This window comes from Ammospiza nelsoni, chromosome Z, assembly GCF_027579445.1.
Source record: "Ammospiza nelsoni isolate bAmmNel1 chromosome Z, bAmmNel1.pri, whole genome shotgun sequence".
Lineage (NCBI taxonomy): Eukaryota > Metazoa > Chordata > Aves > Passeriformes > Passerellidae > Ammospiza > Ammospiza nelsoni.
Window position 1 is genome coordinate 987,030 of NC_080669.1, and position 23,931 is coordinate 1,010,960.

Sequence of the window (23,931 nt, forward strand, 5' to 3'; positions counted from 1 at the left end):
TTTCCCTTTTCCCTTTCCCTTTTCCCTTTTCCCTTTCCCTTTGCCTTTTCCCTTTTCCCTTTCCCTTTCCCTTTCCCTTTCCCTTTCCCTTTCCCTTTCCCTTTCCCTTTCCCTTTCCCTTTCCCTTTCCCTTTCCCTTTCCGTTCTGGCTGCTTCTGAGCAGCTCCTGCGCCTCCCTGCCCGTGTCCATCTGTGTCCATCCCTGCCGGTGTCCGTCTGTCTGTCCGTGCACAGAGAGGCATTTGGGGGAGGATGTTTGTGGAAAACGCCAATCACTTGTTTTCAAAATTTTAAAAGTAATAAAATTGTTATAAATATAGTAATACAATTACAGTAATAATAATTTGGACTATTTGGATTAGGCCAATACGAGAAACAAAGAGTTACAGATGGTCTGGGTGCCTCTTTCTGGGCAAAATAAGCCTGAAAAATGCCCCACGTTAACAGAGGATTAACCCTTAAAAGCAACAGCCTGTTGCATATTCATACACCTCATCCATGATGCATAAATCCCATTCAAACACAGAATTCTGTCTGGGCACTGTCAGCTTCTGCCTCTGAATCCTGACAGCATCTTCAGGGCTGAGCGAGGCAGGAATAAGTTGGTTCCTCCTGATAATGGAGCAATAAATTCTCTTTCTCTGAAAGATTCAGGTGTCCTGTGGCTGCTATTTCACTGCCAGTCCTTTCTTTAGAAAAAGTATCCTACATAGCATAGTTTCTATTTTAACATTTTGTTATAACCTAAAACTATATTTAACAGACTACTTAAGACAATTAATACAGCATCACTTTCTAACATAACACAGATAATATTTATTTTAATATTTGCCAAAAGCCAATCACAGAATACACATTTTTCACGATGTTGCTGCCACATCCTTCTGACGCTCTCAAGGGCACCCCTGCCCAGGCAAATGCCACTCACGTAACCCAGCTGGGCAGGATTGGCCCCTGCAGCAATTATTTTGGTTTCCTCACCTCCTCCTGCCCCTCTCAGATTTCCTGGGCTCCTGTCCGTGCCCAGCTCCAGCTCCCTTCACACTCTGGGCTCGCTGCAGGCAGCAGGACGTCCCTACCTCCAGCTCCAAGGTCAGTGACACCGCACATATATTGCTTTCTACCCTCAAACTGTAGCATCGCCAGTGCAAGGGGTTGTTAAAAAGTGATTCAAAGCACCGCAGGATGGTGGTGTTAATTTGGTGGTAATTTATTGATTTGTGCAAGTACTTAGGTGCAGGGAAGTATGTGCCAGCCCCCACTATGCAGCTGCTTCAAATAATCTAATGACAGAATTATTAAGGTTTGGAAAAGACCTCTAGGACCATAAAGCCCAGACATTAATGCTGACCCTTAAGTAACAATTTTAGCTAGAGAAAGATAAGTCTCTTTGCAGATGTGTGCCTAGTTCAGAGAAAATGTCTCTAACTACATGAGTTTTTTGTGGTTTTGATTGTAGCTCTCTGCACTGCGAAGATGAGAGGTTTATACTGCACAATGGCACCAGATTGGCTCAGGAGGGTGAGCGGTGCCTGCACCTTGGCTGGGCTTTGGCAGGAGAATTTGGGCACCTGGGTCTCACCTGGTCGGGCCCGACCAGCCAGACCTTCAGCTGACAGGAACCCAAAGTCATGGTGGTACCAAGGGGTTGCTGTCTGAGCTGTGAAGAGTTGCCATGCCTGCTCTACCCACACACATCTGGCCACAGCTGCATAGTTTGGAATTTTATCCTTTTTTCTTTTTTTTTTTTTTTTTTTCTTTTTCCCCCCCCCTCCAAATTAGTAAGTCCTTATAACCTTTTGCTGTCCCTCTGGAATGACGGGGAGGAAGAAACTGAGACGTGGTTGATGTTTTTTGGTAGAAATGCTGCACGCTGTGATTAAGGCACTGTCAGAGCCATGCCTGCGCTTGGTGCTGTTTCTGCACTTCGGAGGCTGCATCCCAAAGCCCGGATGAGTCAAAGGGGTTTGAGTGATGCCGAGGGTGAGCGGGGAGGAACCGCAAACAAAAATCCCCAATATTGCTTTTCGGGCTTGGTTGCTTTACTGTGCGTCGTGTTCCCTGAGCTGCGGGGCGATGCAGCAAACCGGGAGGGACGCAAACTGATTTCTGGGTGTCTAAAAATGGCCTCTGAGGCCAGCAGTGACTCGTGACAGTCGCTGCAGACGTTTCTGAGGCTCCAGAACCTTCCACGGACGGGCGGGGGAAAAACTTTCCACTGCCCTCTGTAGGTTTAGCTGGAGCTGGGGATGGCTTGGAGGAATTGCTGCCCCCGTGGAAAAGGCCAGGCTCCGTGTGCCTGCAGCACGAGGGACACAGGGATGGTCTGGCCGGGGGGTTTTGGGCTGGGATTTGGTTTTGCACACACACAGATGCAGAGCCCTCGGTGGGAACCTGAGCTGTGGCTCTGCCATTCCTCCCAAATGTCACTCAGCATCACATGGCGTGGCAATTAATACCACCCAGGACACGGCTCAAGTGTTTAATCTGCCTCTATTTCTAGAAATGCCACTGTAACCCTGGCACCTTCCTTCCCTCCGGGCAAGTGTGAAATAGTGGATGACCTATACCTGCTTGAAAGCACCCGGGGGAGGGTGGAGCAGGAAACTTCCTCCTCAAGAGAGGTTCAAGAAAGTGAAGAATTAACAGGAAAAACACTTTTTAATGTTATTTTAAAAGAAATCTTAGAATTTAAAAGAAATATTAGAATTTTAACTTTTAATGTTATTTTAAAAAATATTTCTAATAATTTCTAATAATTCTGCCGGAGTTATTTCTAATGATTCTGCCAGAATTAGAAATATTAGAAGTTTTGAGGTTCCTGAGGTTCAAGCTGGGGTTACAAAGGAATCCTCCACCTGAAGTGACTCCTGCAATCCTTTGGGCTGAAGCAAAGTGAAAATTTTCCAGGATAGAAATCCATTTTAATTTTGGTGAAATGTACATTTTTGAGTGGAGTCTGTGGTTAGAAACCATAGTTATTTAGCCACACTGCAAGGCCTAAGCTCGGTGAAGGACAGAGATAAAGGGGGGGAGACAGAAGATGATAGAGAGAGACAGGGACTGCTGTAAGGACAAGTCAGCCTGACCTCGGAATTCTTTCTGACAAAAAGGAACTAGAGGTAAAAGTCACACAAAACCCATAAAAATGAATATGTATGAACGTATTGTGAAACTGTATGCAGATGTATTTGAGAGAGAGATAAAAAGAGACCTGAAGTTCTCAGAGGCACACATGTCTTTTTTGAGGAGAGCAATCTCCGCATGCGTCCAGCGCTGTAATAAACATACCGGCTTTACAACTTTGACAAAGTTGTGGGGTTCTCTTCTTTTCTCCACAAAACAGGGCTGCTCTTCAGCCAGCTCTAGCTTTGCTGTAGTGACTTCTTTCAAACCTTTCCTCCGCTTCCAGCGCGTGGCAGGTGACACAGAGAGGAGAATGGAGTTTGGAGCCCGGGGTTTAACCCGTCCCAAGGCAGGAGAGCGGGGTCCTGATGGAGCGAGCACGGGGACAGGGCTGTGACATCCAGAGTGTGACCTTGGCGCACGTGCTGGCTCTGTGGCCATGGCAATCCTGCCCTGGGAAAGGCAGGGCTGGCTCGGCCCTGCCCTGGCTGCCCCTCGGCGGCACCGTGAGGATGAGGAGGGTGCAAGGAGGAGTGTGCAGGGCCTGGGTCAGCGCCGCACCTGCCTGACCTGGGGGATTCCTGTGGAATTGTGACGGTGCTCACAGGGATGAGAGAAGAGATGAGGATCTGACTCCATGTTTCAGAAGGCTTGATTTATTATTTTATGATATATATTACATTAAAGCTATACTAAAAGAATAGGAGAAAAGGTTTCATCAGAAGGCTGGCTAAGAATAGAATAGCAAAGAATGACAACAAAGGCTTGTGGCTCGGCCAGAGTCTGAGCCAGCTGACTGTGATTGGCCATTAATTAGAAACAACCACATGAGACCAATCACAGATGGCACAAGGGCATCCCCAGCAGGAGTCTGGGGCAGAGCAGGCTGAGGTGAAAGGGGGAAATGCACAAGGCAAGTCCTGTAAGCATTTTGGCAGGCTCATGTCACTATAGGACATGAATTACACAAGTGTGCACTGCTGTTCTCAAGGTTAAGGAAAAAAGGGAACTTTGTTTCCTGCCTCCAACATTTATAGATTTCCAAAAGTGGCAGTGGATTGGAGGGTGACAGTGCCACCTCTCCAATGACACTGGACAAACCAACAGTGCATCAGCTCTCTCCTCCTCCATAAAGGAATGCAAAACAATGAGTTATTTACAGAAACTGTGTGAGAAAGTTCACTACAAGAATGCAAACATCAGAAGGCTTAGAAAATCTTAAAAAACCAGAGTGACAGGCTCACAGAGCCTAAAACACCTTGGAAGGAAAAGCTTGAGGAATAAGAGGAAAACCCAACCCCAGCCCTACCTGTAGGAAACACACCTGGTGCAGAAAATGGGCTGGGACACAAAATCTGAGCGTCCATCCCCAGCAGAAAAAGGGAGAACTGCTGAGGGCTGTGCCCCCTGCGCAGGACAGGAGCACAGGGAGGCTGCAGGGCACAGCAGAGCAGCAGATTCCAACTGGAACAGCCCAGTGTGGGTCGCACCTCTGAGCATTTCTCACACGCCAAAATATCCGCATCATTAAACTGCTCATGAAGGGGCTGCCTCTTGGTGTGCTCACCCGTCACGCTTTGGAGAAAGAGTTTTACTGCTGCTGAGCATTTCCTGAGTGATTACATGACTGAGGCCTCGTGCCTGGCATCCTGAGAGGCTTGTTAAAAATCTAAAAAATAAAATTGTTACGGTTTATACCCAAAAGAGGTGTTGTGTCTAATCACATAACAATCAGATCTCTCATGGACAAATGACACAGTAATAATCAGTTCATGATTTAGCTGAAATAAAGCCCAAATTCTCATGGAGCTTGTGGTGGACTGAAAGATTTTGAAACTTAGGGAAGGTTGGTGCAATTAGCAAACCACTTACCGCAGATAAAATTTAAAGAAGAAATCAATAAATCATTATCAAGAGCCCCGTAAGAATTTTTTGTCAGTGCCTTCAGAATCCTCCGGCAGAGAAGAAAACTCCTTTGCTTATGAGGAGCCATTCCAGTTTAAGGAGGAAATGAAAGTAATGGTAACAAAAAACCTTGGTGGGACTGAGAGGGCTGCAGACAACCCCATCACAGGCCATTGATTCAAGCTGAACAGATATGCAGGCCAGGATTTAGAGGGTTTTGGGCTTTTTTTTTTTTAACCTCAGGTTGATTAATCCTTAGAATTTATTTCTCTTCTCCAGACCACACCGTCTCTGCATGGTTTTGAGCACAGAGCAGATGCTTTCCTAAGGGAGGTGTTCTCCTTCACTCAGTTTCTCCCCAAGGGTTGAAACTGACACCTCAAAAATTGTTCTGGTCATGAAACATTGCTCTTTCCCCTTCCCAGCTGCGCTCTGGCCCCACCACAGACACTCACAACAATGTGGGTTTTCTATCATGAGCACCAGGGAAGGTGCTCAGCAAAGTCCAGCAAGAGGAAAATATCTGCAGTTTCGATTTTTAGGCTGTGCAGTGGTGAAATTACCCAGATGAAAGTGAAATCCGTGCAGCGGTTTGGTCTGTGGTGAAACCTGAATGGCAGCACAGCAATTCTGGCAAAGTGCTCCTGGGGAAAACAGACCCCTTTAATCAGAGGTAATGACAGTGCAAACCTGCTGCAGGGGCAGGCCGACCATTTCTGTGGGGAAAGAAGAGCTGGAGTTATTAATGATCTGAGGTCACAAAACCAGCTTTGATGAGGATCTTTCCTTACTTTGGGGCCATTCCAGTCAGACTCTCTGCAAATGAATCTTTCAAAAATGTTGGTTTTGAAGCAATGCACTGCTTCAAAGTCATGCTATCTTTTGAAGAATGGACCACACCCCCCACCACCCAAATGACATTGTTTCTTGTCAAATAGATTATTTTATTCATTTTGTGCCCTCGTTTTGTAAAAACTGTTTTGGCTGAGCTGTGCACCGTGTTTTTGTGCAGTTTTTGCTCAGCTTTTGCACTGGTTTTGTGCAGTTTTTGTGCAGTGTTTTTGGCACTGCCTGGGCTGCAGGACATTCTCAGGACTAGAGCCCACCCGTGTGGCCAAAGCTGAGAGCAGGAGCCACAGCCCTGGGCTGGAAAGGGTCACACTCCCTTTCCCACTGGTATGAATAAGAAGCTTGACCAGGCCAATATTCCAGCAGCAATCAATGTATTAATTAATTAATATGGTAAAGAATGAGCAATACAGCGCTGGGCACAGTGGGGGAAGTTTTCCCTCCCACTGCACACCGGTAGGTGAGGCTTGCAGGTATTTATAGGGGTATTCATCAGCTTTCTCAGCAGTTTCTATTCTCCTTTTTACTCATCAGCAGTTTCTATTCCCAATTTTTACATCACAATTCTATACACTACTAAACTGTGGTTTAGTTTTTCTCAGGATGCATCCCAAAAGGATTATCCCATATGGTGGGGGTCCGGTTTCCGAAAGAAGGAAGACAAATCTCATCTGGAGAAGTCCAGCTCTCCAGATTGGGTCCACCTTTTAGTTGCAGAGACTATAAATGTCATAAAATGAGATCAATATATCTCATAGTGATGTCCAGCTTCCCTTGGTTGAAACCATAGATCCTTGAGGTCATGTTCATCTTCCTTTTTCAAGCTGTTTTTCTCTGCTTCAATAAGGTGTGAGATAAGCATGTTTCCTTTGTATATATTCCAAAGCTATCGTTTCAAGGGTACAAGCAATATTCTAAAATTATACTTCAAAAAGTTATTATTGCAGAACTCTTTAAGGATTAACCGCAAGCAAAAAGCAACATCCTTAACGTTTTAATTCCAATGCCCCTAAATCAACCAGGGTTAATTGCAAACAAAGGATAGGTTCAAAGGCCTTCTTCCATGCTTTACTTTCCTCAGTTATTATTAGAATTCGCAACTGTCCCATGGTGGGTCTCCACACATTTCACAAACACACATACACACATTGCCTGTATGTACCTGACACCAAACACAGCTTGGTATTTCACACCACAGCACTCCAGGTGATGTTTTCCTTGTCCTTTCACCTTCCCCTGGGCACCAGACCGTCACAAACTGGCAATTCCCTGCTGCCATCAGCAGGCTGCACCTTCCACTGTCAGAAGAGATGTGTTGTTGACTGTGACGGTGTTCACAGGGGTCTTATGCTGAAGGAAGAGATGAGGATCTGACTCCACGTTTCAGAAGGCTGATTTATTATTTTATGATATATATTATGTTAAAACTATACTAAAAGAATAGAAGAAAGGATTTCATCAGAAGGCTGGCTAAGAATAGAAAAAGAAGGAATGATAACAAAGGCTTGTGTCTCGGTCTGAGCCAGCTGACTGTGATTGGCCATTAATTACAAACAACCACATGAGCCCAGTCACAGATGCACCTGTTGCATTCCACAGCAGCAGATAACCATTGTTTGCATTTTGTTCCTGAAGCCTCTCAGCTTTTCAGGAGGAAAAAATCCTAGGGAAAGGATTTTCATGAAAAGATGTCTGTGACAGTTAACCACTGTGCTGTATTTTTTTTTTTTAATCCTGTTTTACTCTGTTTTATGTTTTTTGTAGGTAGACAACCTGCGCAGTCTGTGGCGTCTCCGGTGTGGGAGGCTTCTGAGAGCTGCCAGAGAAGTGTCTGTCAGGTAAGGCAGAGCCTCCTGAGGGCCAGGAGCACCCTCCCTGAGGGCCAGGGATGAGCCTGCAGCCACAGGGGACGCACCTGGGCTCTGGCGCATTGCAGAGTGATAAATCAATCTCAGCTGTGGGGACTAAAGCCCAGTGAGAGTCAGAGTGAGGAGGGGTCCTCAGCTCCCTCAGCAGCACAGCCACAGCCTCCCACACACAGCCTGCACCCTCTGGCTCACCAAGGAGGTCTCTCTGCCTTTTTGGAAATAGACCCTTCCCTCCAGGGCTCATCTCTCCCTTCTCCCAGGTGCTTCCTCTCCCTGTGTGCTGACAGGTTCTGGTTTGTGCTGGCACCCTGTGCCCCGCAGTGCAGCTCAGCAGAGCTCAGCGGGCACAGGCCGAGCCCCTGCAACCTCCTCACCTTTCTTCTGAAGGTTATGCCAAACTCCTCAAAGCATTTGACTGCGCTTCTAGTGAGCAAATTCCCAATTATTTCCTTACAGATTTGGGTTGGAGCCGCTCTGGGGATTCCAGGTCACAATCAACCCTGCTGTGCCTCTCACTCCTTCCTGAGCACACCCTGCACCTGATTCCTCTGATTTAATCACACGTGCAGACCATATTTGTCCCCTGAACAGCACAGGGCTCAGAAGCCCCCCAAAAACTCCACGCTGGTGGGTGCCTGGGGCTGTTCAAGTGACGATATCATCATATCATATATCATAAATCTGCGCTGGGATTCTGATACGGCTGGCAGTTTTCAGGACGGGTTTCTGACTGCCAGACAGCTCCTGGCAATGGTGAAACAGAGCTATGAACACACAGAGCTGTTGTGACAACACACACGGTGCCTCACAGGTGTGACAACAATGGTTCTGCGTGGATTAGTCATCAGGAAATATTTCCAGAGTGTGGGATGAGGGTGCTATGCCGTGAAAAGGCGCAAGAACGATCTGCCAAACACACAGGAAAGAAGTCATCAGAAAAATCTCCACCAGAAACCTCTCACTTGATCTTTATTTACAGCCAAACATGCTCATACTGCGTTTTGGGAGGGAAAATCCTGTTGCAGTCACAAAAGCCTGTCCTGAAGCTCACCTCAAAAAACTCCCATATCCAGGGAGAATCCTTCTGTGAAAAATACTGAAATTTCTGTCAAACAATCAGCACCTTTCTCTGGAAATGCAGTTATATTAACTGGATACTGTGTTTCAAAGGCATGGAGGAGATAGAATAAAAAGATTCTGGTAAAAAATTGCCAAAAAATTGAAGCACAACAGAGGACATGAAACAAATTATTCCAAACGTAGAACACGTCGTGTTACTCATCTCACAAATGTGACTGGCATAGAAAGAAAACACTGGCTTGCAGCATAAAAATATGCAAGCACAAATTAAAATATAGAACCAAAATAGAACTAAAAATATGCAAGCACAAAAAGAAGAACTTTTTACCAAGTGAGAAGGTAAAGGTGCAACATTGCATCTGTCTGGGCAAGAGAGAGAAAGACAAAGAAGTAAAGGGTTTGGGTGTCACTAACCCAAATCTACAAGAAAATTATTGGGAATTATTTGCTCACTAAAAATAAAATCAAATGCTTTGAGGAGTTTAGTATAACCTCCAAAAGAATCGTGGAGAGGTTGCATAAAAAATAACACTTGGAAAAACTTTTTGTAAAACAACTGAAACAGCAGATCCTGGGAGAAATGTCATGGGTTTCTTGCAAACCTTCCATGCTCATTTCCCAAAGGTGATTCACCAGAGTCCAGCTTGAAGAAAAAGCTCCTGTCAGCTACACAAATTAGAATTTAGATACATAGAATTTTCCTTTATTTGGACAGGAGCTGTATCTTCCTAAGGAGATCACACCCACCAGCAATCGTCATCCAAATCTGATTCCTGTAAGGAAAAAACACTCCCTGCCTCCTTCAGACCCCCACATGCCAATACATAATATAATATATTATAATATAATATAATATAATATAATATAATATAATATAATATAATATAATATAATATAATATAATATAATATAATATAATATAATATAATATAATATAATATAATATAATATAATATAATATAATATAATATAATATAATATAATATAATATAATATAATATAATATAATATAATATAATATAATGCAATACAACATAATACAATATAATATGACACAATACAACATAATACAATATAATATGACACAATACAATACAATACAACATAACACGACATAATACAATACAATATAACATAAAATAACATAACATAACATAACATAACATTATAATTATATACTAAGACTATACTAAAAGAAAAGATAAAAGATACATCAGAAAGCTAGCAAAAGAAAAGAATAGAATGATCATAAAATCTTGTTAATAATAAAATCTGACATGCCAATTTCCTGGCCAGCCTTAGAGCTCAGGCACAGTCCCAGCAGGACCCAGCAGGACAAATATAAGTTATAGAGCAAATTTACATGTGCAAATCCCCAAATTTCTCTGAGCACCCCAGTGCAGCAGGAGCTGCTAAGGGAGATGAGTTTGCTGAGCTTTTTTGGGGTGAGGTGGGGGTGCTGCTGCAGTGCTGGAGCTGAGAGAAACAAGGTTCACTCTGAAATTTTTAAAAGTTTATTAAGTTATAGAAGGGATTTTTGCAGCCCTGGTTGCATGGCAGCTGCCATGGGCACGCAGTTAACTGCAACAATTTTTCTTACATACCTTTTTATTGTATTGGTTAAGTACATATTTATGAGGATTATACACATTCAAACATTCCTTTGAGTTCACATGTTCTGGGAATTCTTTTGCTTGGTCTGACTCTTGATTGGTTTTTTTAAAATCATACTGCATACATGTCATGCTGCAGATGAAATTTATAAATTTCATTTCCTCACAAGGCCCCCTGTTCTGTGATTTGACAACTCTTGATAGCTGAAGGGCCAGTGGTAAATCTCTCTTTGCATTCTTCCAATGTTTATTTACTTGGTTCTTTTCAATGTTATCTTACCATACAGATAAAATACTCCACCAGTACATTAAATCAACATTAGATATTTCACACAATTATCCAAAATATTCTCAGCATTGTCAGTTTGTGACACAAACAAAGGCATTAACTACTTCTACAACAGTTAATGTTATAATACACAGCACACAGTCTCTATTTTGATATTTTGAGAGAGCCTAAACCACAATATATTTATCACACTAAAACATATAATCCACACAGGATTAACAAATTACACTACATCAAAAGTAGATAAAAAGTGATTACAAACTGTTATAAATGAATTAGCCAATTTGATTAATGAGGAGAATTTATTCCATATTTAAAATACAATTATAAAAAGGCCACAAGCAAAGCTCAGACCAGGCTAACAGCGTTGGGTGGGATAGGTGGGGCACTCTGGCTCCTCTCCTCTGTACATCACAAAGACACAGCTCTCACAAAGTCTTTTTTATACATTTCTAGGCTCCAAGGGTTGCCAGGGAGGGTTTCTTGCTTTCCTATCATTGATCCTATCCTTTTAGTATATTCATGTAGTTTTTCCTTTCTTGCTGCCGCTCTTGCTGAGAGTTTCCCAAAACTGAAAAATTATTCACTTTGTTAGAGGTAAATAATTGCTAAATAACTCACTTTGTTAGAGGAAAATCTCCTGCAATATCCATTCTAGGAGACACACATTTATCTTATGGATGATGCATATCAGATGCATATTGCTGGATTTGGTCAAAGGAATAATCCTCTGGAATCAAAATTTCTGGAGATGAATATTCCTGGGCTGGGATTTTGGTGCGTATCGCTGTAATCTCATCAGAGGGAATTTTCCAGAACCCTCCTTTGGCATGCCAGCGTTTCCATCAGGTGAGATTACTGTAGCCTCAGCACGAATTTATACACATCATCTATGGTGGTGTTCACAGGGGTCCCAGGACAAGGGAAGAGATGAGAATCTCGATTCCATGTTTCAGAAGGCTGATTTATTATTTTATATTACATTATATTATATTATATTATATTATATTATATTATATTATATTATATTGCATTGCATTATATACTAAGACTATACTAAAAGAGAAAAGAGACATCAGAGAGCTATCAAAAGAAAATAACAGAATGACCATAAAATCTTTTAATCTCATTAATAATAAAATCTGACTGCTCACAGCCTCGACACAGGTGGCTGTCATTGGTCATCAAGTAAAAACAATTCACGTGCCAAGTAAACAATTCTCCAGATCACATTCTAGAGCAGCAAAACATGGAGAAGCTGAAGCTTCCCAGCTTCTCAAGATAAAAGATCCCAGCAAAAACATTTTTCATAAAATATGTTGTCTTGGTTTGGAAAGGCAGGAGTCTGCTAAGGAAGGCAGGAGCCTCCCCTGAAATGGACACTGTAAACCCTCCCCACCCCTCCCAATTGCTATAAATTTTAAATTAAGGGGCTCTCGGGCAAAAATATGGGAGCAGGAAATAACCATTCTTTAATAGGGAAAGGAAACAAATAAAAGGATAAAATGAACAATGCAGTACACTAGAACAACACTGCCAGAGTCAGAACCCAACCTGACACCCTGTGGCTCAGGGTGTTGGTGGCAGTCCCATTGGAAATGTGGCTCAGCCCTCCTGCAGTGCCAGGGGTGGTTCTGCTGGAGCAGGGGGATCTGTAGAGAAGGATGTATTCTTCCTCTGAAGATCCAGTGGGAGGAGAGACAGCTGCTGTTCCTCTGGGGAATCCCGTGGAGAAGCCGTGCTGGTGTCTCAAAAACCTCTGGATTATATCTGGGTAGCAATGCTTGGCTCCTCCCCCTGGATTATATCTGGGCAGCAATGCTTGGCTCCTCCCTCTGGATTATATCTGGGTAGCAATGCTTGGCTCCTCCCTCTGGATTATATCTGGGCAACAATGCTTGGCTCCTCCCCCTGGATTATATCTGGGTAGCAATGCTTGGCTCCTCCCCCTGGGCGGAGCATCTCCCAATGGGATGTTATAGTTCTTATCAGCCATGCAGGGACATTCAATAGTCTGTTATCAGCAATGTCCCCTCCCGAGGGAGGTGTGAATGTGGTCACTCAAAGAGAGAGATAAGGCAAACTGCCCACTTGACAAAGGTAATGTGCCGTACAGATGGGAATGGAAAACATCTTGCATTGCAATCTGAAACATATGTCTGTGCCAACCACCCATTACCCAAACCACACCACATTAGAATAACACCCAGAAGGGCTGACAACACTCAGGGAGTGGTTCCGGCCGGGCTGACCGTGTCTGTGCTCCTTGCAGAGAGGAATGGCTGGCACCTTCTGCCGTTTGCTGGCGGGGCGCGCGGCGCCCGCGCTGTTCGCCGCTGCGGGCACAGGCGTGCTGGCCACGGGCTACCTGCTGGGCCAGCACAACTCCGTCAGCGCCGCCGTGCAGGAGAAGAGGAAGCTCTTCCCCCCCAGGTAAGCAGCACAGGTGGGCAGGGACGGGGTGCCACCACAGCCCCCCAGCCGCGGGTGTGGGATACAGAGCTGACAGCACCTCTGAAATAAACACAGAAGGAGATTTTTCTCCTTGTTAATGACTTTATTTAAAGCAGTCAGCTCGGGTGGGGAGAACCACGCTCACGCCATGACTGCTCCTAGGAGGGACTCCTCCGGACCAGGGGGCAAAGCCGCACTCTTCTTCCTCCCAGCTTCGTCCCATGGTCTGTAAGCAGAGCTGGAGGTTCCATCCTCATGAAAGCATCGGAATAACACCTTGTTCTTTTAGTTTGGCCGGCAGGGTCCTGCCTCTAGCCAAGGTCCTCGTGCAGAGGGGCAAAAAAGGTCTCAGCATCTCTGCAGGCTCTGGGCTTCGTTCCTCACGTCCAGACATCACTTTGATTTGTCAATTTTGTCTAGGCCTGCTGTTTTAGGGGTTTTTGGCTAGGTTTGGTGAGGGGTCTCTCCCACTGCATGCTGGATCCGGTGTCATTTGCATGTTGACTCAATGCCCTTCCCCTCCACCTGTTTTGTGGAGAAAAGAAAAAGTACTCCACAACTTTGTCAAAGTTGTAAAGCCAGTACGTTTATTACAGCGCTGGACACATGTGGGAATTGTTCCCCTAAAATGACATGCGTACCTCTGGGAACTCCAGGTCCCTTTTTATCCTCCTCTCAAATAGATCTGCATACAGTTTCACAATAGGTTCATACATAGTCATTTTTATGGATTTCGCATGACATTTACCGCTAGTTCTTTTTGTCAGAAAGAATTCCGAGGTCAGGCTGACTTGCCCTTACAGCAGTCCCTGTCTCTCTCTATCATCTTCTGTCTCCCCCACTTTATCTCTGTCCTTCACTGAAGAAACTTCACTGAGCTTAGGCCTTGCAGTGTGGCTAAATAACTATGGTTTCTAACCACAGACTCAACTCAAAAATGTACATTTCACCAAAATTAAAATGGATTTCTATCCTGGAAAATTTTCACTTTGCCTCACACCGTCTGGGTGCCATCTCCCAGGAAGCAGCAGGGTGTCACTTGACAAAAGGTGTAATTCTTAACCAGGTATCATCAACAACAGGTAGTTAACAAAAACGACCAGTGATTACAATAACAAACAGTTAGAACTCCACCCTGGCAGCAACCCGCCCAACCTGTGAACTCTGCAACATTTAAAAAAAAATAGGCAGCTGTTTGTACTTATAACAACCTCCAGGTCCAGGCGGCTCCAGCCTGCCTGGGATGTGAGGATGCCTTGGAGTGGCTGCCTAGAACAGAGGCAAGATCAAGATAATAAAGTGGGTATTTATTGAAGGTCTTCAAAAGGAACACCTTGGGCTGTCAGAAGCCTCCCAGAGGCTGTACCCAAAATGGATTTTAAAAAATGGTCACAAATTTTTCACGCAATTATTCGTTTGGTCCATTTGCATTCCAGGGGTTAATCCTCCAATTACATCTTCAGGCAATGAAGTAATTTACCCCCCAACTCAATTTTGCTTATACTTTCAAGGCCTGAGGCTTCAGGCCCAGAGGAATAGTTTTGTCTGATTAAAATGTGAAGACATTAATTCACACTCTATAACTCTTGAGCTCTATGGAGCTCAGAGTTATACCCTAAAGCAGCACAGGATTTGAAAAATATAAAAGCTACAATCCTAAGGCATCACTGAGATAATATCAGCTCTCAAAAAATGCCCCCAAACTAACCAAAACCAACACTGCTGAATGACAACAAGCTCAATATATGCCTCAAGTTTAGTACTGTATCATTACATTTAACTCATCACCAACCAACAGCTTTGCAGGTCCAACTATTAGATCTGCTGATCCTGTATCGACCCTGCTACAGGAAAATGTGAAAATATTTTCTCCATGCAAGCAGTAGTAATGCTTTGTGTTACTGCTGTACTGGAAATACTCCTAATTCTGTTACAAACCGACTGGCTGATGGTTAGAAATTAATTACAGGCCTTTTTTTCCATAGATTGACTTTGCCAAAGGTAATGCGGATCATGCTCTGACAGACTTCTTTTGTTATTTAAGTAATTTATACAATCCTAGCTAAAATATATTCTTAGAGAAGCACCACAGTTGTACATAAAGCAAATCACTGCCAGTACAAGGTAGCTGGGGACTGACAGAGTTGAAAAATCCCTTGCTGAAGCCTAACATCTTTATTTTCCCTGGCTTCATTCACCTTGCAGCTTTCTGGAAATAATAATGCCAAATTAAACCAAGCCCTGATATTTCAGAAGAGGCATTGCCCAGCGGGCAGGTCACACTCTGATCTCCACGAGGCTGTGAGAGCACCTGGGGCTGTGAACTACAGAGCACCTCTTCATCTGAACTTAAATCTCTGTCTGGCTGAACAAATCAGTGCTGGGGCTCTTTCCTGCCTGGCTGAGATGCGCCACTGGGGCTCGGTGCCCTCTCTTTGTGCCCCATTTCCCTGATGGCCCCACAGCACAAAGCACAGAACAATGCAGGGTACGCTCAGCACCCACGCCTTCCTTCCCTCCTGAAACCCAATGCAGCAAGCAGACCAAGGATAATCACACTTTTAGCTTCACAAAGTGCCCAGGGTGATGTCACAATCTGTCCTTACGAATGGGATTCGTGATGGTTGCTTCATTGATCTCAGAGTGCAAAAACCGACACTGCACAGGGCTTTGCAGTGATAATCAAAATCAAATGCACCTTTATTGAATGACCACAGCAAACGCATTAAGAGGAATGCGGGGAAAAGGGAAAAAGTAGGGAAAAGAGAGGGAGGAAGAGAAAGGAAGGCATACAGCTACCAAATGTAGAACAACAAAGTCCTTCGAAGTCCAGTCAATGAAGTTTGTCCGGTCATGTCAGGGGAGATCTCAAAGACACTGCTCAAGCCTTTATAGGCTCTTTATAGTCAGCAGTAGGTGAGAACCACTGTCTTCTTGGTCCAGTGGCCACACCTGCAGGCAAACGTCTGGCTTTGGTCAGGTTGGCTCCCCCACACACCTCACCAGGTGAGGGGTTTCAGTCCCACTCTTTGGGAGGAGGGGGAGCTTCTCCATTTAGGGGTTTCATGTCTCAGTCCTTGAGAGAGAGGCTTCTCCCATCTCAGTCTGTCTGTCACGGTGGTTGTAAAACACATGAAGGGTCTTATGTGGGGACCACGAAAAGTTACCCCAGAAAAGTCCAACCAGGCCGAAAGGTAGGGAAATTCCAGGCTATTGTTGCCAAAAGCAGGTGCAGGGGAAGAAGGGCAAGGTGCCCCTTCTCCTTTCACTGGGTTCAGTGTTACATACAGCAAACACACCTGCAAACAGTAGCTTGGCAGGCCAGAAGCTCTGCTCAGGCCTCAGGATCTTGGCGAGCAACCATCTCCAGCAAAGCCAGGATTCCCACCAGGGCCTCTGTAGTGCTCCCAGTTTCTGTCCTTTCACAGATCATGAGGCAGATGAGAGAAACTTCAGACAGAAGTTTCTCTGTGTGACTGTCCAGGGCACACAGTAATGCCTTGGTATTGGAAAAATACCAATATAGCTGGATGGGATGTGCCTTGGCTTGTCTGGCCCTTGCTGCTTGACCAAACAGCAGCAGCTGTGGTGTTTCACCCCACAGACACCTTTGGCTGGTGGGTGTGAGGTGTTTCACCCCACAGACACCTTTGGCTGGTGGGTGTGTGGTGTTTCACCCCACAGACACCTTTGGCTGGTGGGTGTGAGGTGTTTCACCCCACAGACACCTTTGGCTGGCTGGATGCTGCAGCTGAGCACGTGGAGACAAGTCTAGGCTTGAGGAGCTCAGGTTTCCCTTGGTGGAGAAGCTTCAAGGCCATGGTGAAGGAAAGGAGTTGGTTCTGATGGAGGGTTTGGATCCAGAGCTTTTTTCTGGCCCACAGGCCTCTGAATGCACCAACTCCTCCAACAGAACTCCCTGGGCCCGTGGTTGCTGCTCCTTTAACCCCGGGCAGAGGGGCAGGGAAGGGGCAGGGAGCCACCAAGCAGGGACAGGAGGGGACGGACAAAGGGACAAAGGACACCTGGATGGCCCAAGGTCCTCCAGGGGTGGAGGGCATCTTTGGAATTCAGCGCCCTTCTGGAATGCCAGGAGTGACAGACAGTGCTGGGAGGGGAAAGGAGAGGCTGACACACCTGGCTGGGAATCATCATGGGAGGAACCCGGTGTGTGTGAGACAAACCATGGCATCACACTCTCCTGTGCTCTGTCCCTGCAGCGCTGACTACCCTGACCTGCGCAAGCACAACAACTGCATGGCCGAGTGCCTGACCCCGGGCATCTACTCCCGCCTCAGGGACAAGATGACCCCCAACGGGTACACCCTGGACCAGTGCATCCAGACCGGGGTGGACAACCCTGGCCACCCCTTCATCAAGACCGTGGGCATGGTGGCTGGGGATGAGGAGTCCTATGAGGTGAGAGGATTCCGTGGGACTTGCCGGGCCTGTGCTCGTGGTGTCGTTCCCATCACAGATTCCCAGATGGAGCATGTTCCTAAGACAAGTTGTGTCCCCGAGGGTACATTGGGGGCAGGCTTGTTTTCCCTATTTCTCCCTACTTTTCCACATTAGGAAAAGCAGGAACATGTGGTATTACCACAGGTGCCCCCTCTGCTGTAGCTGAAGGTAATAAAATGTACCTGCTTGGCAGCAGCTGCTTCCTGCCTCCAGCAGCTCTCCTCCTTCCTGAAACTAAACCCAATTTATGGGAAAACTGTCCAACTCTGAGGCACACCAAATGAACCTAATGTGGAAATCACATTGTGAAGCAGCAGAGGCAGAAGCAAGCAGAAATGTCTTCTGGGCAGTGCCAGGCATCACTTTGGAAATGAGGAATACTGAAGACAAACAGCATCAGGGCGGACAGGTCATTGAGCTCCGCAATGAGAAGTGGAAAACAAAAGAAAGATCTCATTGTTACTGACCCTATGGTCTGCTTCCTTGCTGCCTGTTCCTCTGCAGCCTTGCCCATGTCCTGTGAGGGGGGCCTGGGACATTTGCCCCTCCAGACTCGCTGGGTTTGGGGTGCCTGTGCAGATGTGCCACTGCCGCTCCCCTGCAGGGGCTCTGCTGGGGCACACCTGAGCCCAGGGGCTCAAACCACAACTGCCCCCACAGCAGGGAAGACTCAGGGCACTCCTGCATGGCTTAGAGCCAAGAGGCTGGGGGGCTCTGGGTGTGTGTTCTGGTTGGCAATGTACCCCAAACCCCAGCCCAGCTGCTGGGTCCCTGTCTGTGGTGACTGCAGACAGGAACTTCTGCCTGCCTGCAGCTGCTCTGAGGATGTTCCTGTGATGCTGCAGACTCTCTCTATATTCTCTTGCCTCCTCAGGTGTTTGCTGAGATTTTTGATCCTGTCATTAAAGCTAGGCACAATGGCTACGATCCACGGACAATGAGGCATCACACGGACCTGGATGCATCCAAGGTAGGACTGAAATAAATCAACGAGACAGGAAAGGCACTGAGATGCTTATTCCAGTGATGGTGCTGTGTGCAGCAGCACTTTCATTTTTTCTTGATCCAGCCGTGGAGACCCAGTTTTAAGTTTAGGGAAATTGGGATGCTAGTCGTGGCCCTGTCAGCTGCATCCCTTGTTCTCAGCAGGGAACTCCTTTGTTCAACCTCTTCACACTCCAGCGTGTCTGCATGACATGCTGGGTGCCAGGTCAATATATTTTATTTCTTCTTTTGTCTCCATCCTTCTCTTTCACATCCTCTGATAAGGGTTTGGTACGTCCTCCTTAAATTTAACACGATATTCCCTAATTGTCCTCCAGTGCTCTGGTTTGTGTCACAGCTTTATATATAATATAATATATATAATATCACTTGGACAGGTTGGTCAACGGATGGTCTTACACTGTTTTTAGTTATACAAAAGCCTTTTTTACATCTGATGTTTTGCTAAGGTCTATAACACAGCGTTGGAATGCCAGGCTTTTTCTTGCACCAAGGTCAGGGGTGAATAATGCTCAGGAAATGTTTTTGCAGTCTCGCTCTGAAGTTTACTATCCTTATCTATTACAAACTCAAAAGACGTGAGCTCTCCCTAAAAAGTCCAGAAAGTGCCCCAAAATGGTGTCCGTTCAAGGCTACTTAAGTCCCAATTACATAATAATAAAATTAATAATAATAATAAAAATTATTGATAATTAGCCAATAAACAGTTTACATCCATATTATTTATGCTTCTAACCCAGCTGTGATGACTCAAAACCCACAATGCAGATATCTTTCACCCTGTTAGAGAAAACCACCCAGATTCATGAAGAGGAAGGACGAAGAAGGTGCAAAAAAGATAGCTAGTCCACACCCAAAATTCTCCATCTTGGCTCCCAAATACTAAAACTCCAAATCTAAGTTTTTTCACCCTGTGAGATCACACATTTCTAACCAAACACACACCTGTGCTATTAATCAATTTTGGAAGCCTTTTCACAGCCTCAGGTCAAATGCAGTGCTCCTTTGTGGGTCTGTGCCTTTCAGCACAGAAAATTTAAAAATCTCAGCATCCAGGGTTCCAAAAACACAGAACATTCCTCACACTATTATTTCCATAAGCAATACATAGATATTGTTATAGATGCATATTATATGGTTGGCTCTTCACAGATATTAAAATGAATACTATATGTGTTATGTTGGGAAGTTATGCTGTATTAATCTCTTTTAAGTAGTGCTGTATTACTCTCTTTTTGTGTGGTAAATGTACTTTTTAGACTATAGCATAATATTAAAATAGAAACCATGTGATGTTTGTAACTAGCTCAAGGAATGGAAAAGATAACCAAGAACTTCTTTGCATTATCCTAACTGGTAGACATAACAAAACCAGACACCAAGATCCCAAGAAAAGAATTATTGCCTCCTTATTGGGAAAGTTCAGACTTCGAGGAAGCAAGAAGGTTGATTTACAAGATGGGGGGAAGCTGAAATTAAGCAGAAATACTCTGTTTTGAAAGGAATGTTTGAATAATGTATGAGATATATGAATATGCAAAAGGCTACAGCTTTTAAGGGGTAATCCTTTGTTAGCAAGGTGTCCTCTGTGGCAGAGTACCAGGCACCCAGACATCCGTAATTCTTTACTTTTTATTGTCTCTTATTGTCCTAATTTTTGTTACTATTTTCATTACTGCTTTCATTACTATTAAACTTCTAAAATTTTAACACAAGTGAATTTCGTTTTTCCCAGATATTGTATTCATTACACTACTATTTCGATGAGCCACACAGTGCACACTTAAGCTGATAGATTATATTTTTCACATTAACATGTAGAAAGAAAAAGTTATAATTGATACTATCTCTAAAGAGTTATAATCACTAACAACATGCATAGGCCAATACATGTTATGAATGAGGACCCTATATGTCTAATTTCATAAACCACAAAATTAAAATTTAGCAGCAATTTTGATTGAGCAGCAATTTTATATAAAACAATATAATCAAATATAATCAAGCAGATAGATACAAAAAGAAATTTGGCAGTGGTTTGGATAAAACATAAGCAAAACTGATTGATCAGGGTGTGGGGGAGAGCTTTTCTCACTCTGCCTCATGTACAAAAGGCAAAAGGATCCAAACACAACTTATCTACTGTATGCTAATATATATTCATCAATATTCTCCTGTAAATCTCCTCCTCCTATTTTTGGTTCTTGAAATCTGTGTCACCATACTGCACAGCACATGCTCCCCTTAGTTGTTGCTAAGGGGTCTTTTGGCTCTTCTGATGAAGGCTTCTCCTCATCATCACTGTCCTTTGAACAAGCCCTCCGGCTGCACATGTGCCCCAAGTCTTGTGTCATAGAAGCCAGCATTATATTCCAAAAATAAGCCTTATTATTTCATAGATACCTGGAATCATCCCAATTTTGTCCATTTCAAGGCCAACTAATTATCCCGAGGCCTATTCCGTTTGGGATGTTACTTATCTCAAACTACATCCTGCCTCCTATTTTCCCATGAACATCTGAAAACATCTGTTTCATGGCACTAATTACATCTCCTGTTCCTCTATTACTTTTTTATTGTATTTGCCAGGAATGATGAATCTGACTCCATGTTCTCAGAAGGCTAATTTATTATTTTAAGATACTATATAATATTAAAGTATACTAAACTATACTATACTAAAAATACAGAAAGGATACTTACAGAATGCTAAAAAGATAATAATGAAAACTCGTGACTCTCTCCAGAGTCCCAACACAGCTTGGCCCTGACTGGCCAAAGAGTGAAAACAACTCACAGCAGGATCCAATGGAACAATCACCTGTGGGTAAACAATCTCCAAACACATTCCACACGAGCACAGCTCAGGAGAAGCAAATGAGATAAGAATTGTTTTCCTTTTTCTCTGAGGCTTCTCAGCTTCCCAAGAGAAAAATCCTGTGTGGAGGGTGTCACTATAGGACACGAAATAACACAACACACACACACTGCTGTTCTCAAGGCAAAAAAGGGAAGAGTTTAATTCTGACTCCAACATTTATAGATTTCCAAAAGTGACAGTGGATTGGAGGATGACAGTGCTACTCCTCCAATGACACTGGACAAACCAACAGTCCATCAAATTTCTCCTTCTCCATAAAAGAATGCAAAACAATAAGTTATTTACATAAAGTGCACAAGAAAGTTCATTACAAGAATGTAAACATCAGAAGGCTTAGAAAAATCAGGGTGACAGAAGGGATTTTTTCAGAAAATCGGAATGCCACACTTTAAAACAAATATTTTCTAAAATATATAACTGATATAGTTACAACGGTTAGCAAGAATCACACTAGTTTATCACACACATAAACTACTATTGGGTCGTTTTCCACTGCAGATTTATCACACACATGTTATGTTTGCCCAATTATCCCATCATCAAAAAAACCAAAAAATATTAAAGGTAGCAGCAATTTTAATTGAATAGCTTAGAATATCTAAAATCGGATACACTTGAAATATTGACAATATAATTTGGTTAAAATATGGGGTAATTTGGTTCCAATAATAGCGCATAAACCAAAAAAATAACTGTGTGGTACGGAGTGCAGGGTGCTTGGAGCCCTGCCACCTCACATACAAGCTTGTCAAGCAAAAATTCCCCCTTTTGTGCCACGTGTCAATGCCATCTCCTCCCATTTTCAATTCATCACACTTCCACCTCTGCCCTCATCACCACCTTTACCACACATGCTCCACCACTGGTTTTGGTGGTCGCACCACTCTTTGGGGGTCATCACTGATGAAGGCCTCTCCTCTTCCTCCATGTCCTTTAATTCACCCTTGGCTTACACATGTGCACCAAGCTATTATAATGTAAGCCAAAACTAACATAAGATATTATTATATTTAAGCATCAAAGCAATAAATCTCATATAATTAACATTTTCCTGGGACCCAACCAGATTTTCCTTTCTTTCTGTTAATTTTTAGTAACTGTTATCCCTTGCTTTTTCCTGCCTTGAACATCTGCAGGAAAAGGGGTGGGGTGGGGGGGTGGGGGTCTATGTGTGTGGAATGCCCTCCTCTCCCTTTCTTTCTTGGCATTACACGTTTTAACTGTTTAATTATTTCCGAATATTAATTACTGTATCAACATTGATTACTGTTTCAATTTTGTCAGCACTAAGTTTTTCACAGAAAGAGTGGTAAAACACTGGAATCATCTACCTAAGGAGGTGGTGGAGTCGCCATCCCTCGATGTGTTTAAGGGAAGACTGGATGTGGCACTTGATTTAGTTGAAGTGTTAGAACATGGGTTGGACTCGATCTTAAATGTCTCTTCCAACCTAAAAATTCTGTGATTCTGCGATTCTGTGATACCTATTTACCATGTAACCGATATAGCCACAATGATTAGCGCAAATCACACTGGTTTATCGCGCACATAAACGCGAAAGCCAATACCATCGGGTCGTTTTCCGCCACGGACTTATTGCACGCATAAATCCAAAAGCCAATACCATCGTTGTGGTTGTTTCCCGCCCCCAGATCACGCACGGGCAGTTCGACGAGCGCTACGTGCTGTCGTCGCGGGTGCGCACGGGGCGCAGCATCCGCGGGCTGAGCCTGCCGCCCGCGTGCAGCCGTGCCGAGCGCCGCGAGGTGGAGAACGTCGTGGTCACCGCGCTCTCCGGCCTGCGCGGCGACCTGGCCGGCAAGTACTACAGCCTCACCAGCATGACCGAGCGCGAGCAGCAGCAGCTCATCGATGTAAGTCCGCCGGCATAGGATTGACGGGGTAGCACGGTCAGGATGAATGGGGATGAGATCTCTCTGAAGCCAGGTCAGGAATTTGGGGGTTATTGCAAAGGGCCTGGGTGCAGGGCCCTGCTGGGAGCTGCCAGACACAGCTCAGAGCACGCCTCAGAGAAAAGAGGGGTAGAGAGGATGAGAGGGTAAGAGAGTAAAAGGGTAAGACAGTAAAAGGGGTAAAAGTGTAAAAGGCAAGAGCTAAGAGACAAGAGGTTAAGAGACAAGAGGTAAGAGTAAGAGTAAGAGGAAGAGTAAGAGTAAGAGTAAGAATGAGAGGTTCCCATTACAATACCATAAATCTTCTTCTGTGTTGAATATTCTGATTCTCACTAACCAATCTAGTACAACATACAAATCCTATAGCATTTCCATACAGCCTATAAGAATCATTACATTACCATCCTGTGTTACATTTCAAACCCTACAAACTCCTCTTTGAGCCCCTTCTGCCAAGCTGTAGGGTCTGCTCTGAGCCTTGGGCCTG

General features: G+C 44.4%; 1 protein-coding gene across 1 annotated transcript in view; it reads left to right on the top strand.

Moving 5' to 3' along the window:
* Window positions 1–1,010: 1,010 nt before the first annotated feature.
* CKMT2 (creatine kinase, mitochondrial 2) overlaps window positions 1,011–23,931 on the top strand; it is a 35,447-nt gene continuing 12,526 nt past the window's right edge. Inside the window, exons 1-6 of the mRNA XM_059492002.1 lie at window positions 1,011–1,092; window positions 7,645–7,718; window positions 13,003–13,163; window positions 17,405–17,603; window positions 18,520–18,615; window positions 23,184–23,405. Coding sequence (XP_059347985.1) covers window positions 13,009–13,163; window positions 17,405–17,603; window positions 18,520–18,615; window positions 23,184–23,405 — 672 coding nt within the window. The 5' untranslated portion in view covers window positions 1,011–1,092; window positions 7,645–7,718; window positions 13,003–13,008. The remainder of the gene's footprint in view (window positions 1,093–7,644; window positions 7,719–13,002; window positions 13,164–17,404; window positions 17,604–18,519; window positions 18,616–23,183; window positions 23,406–23,931) is intronic.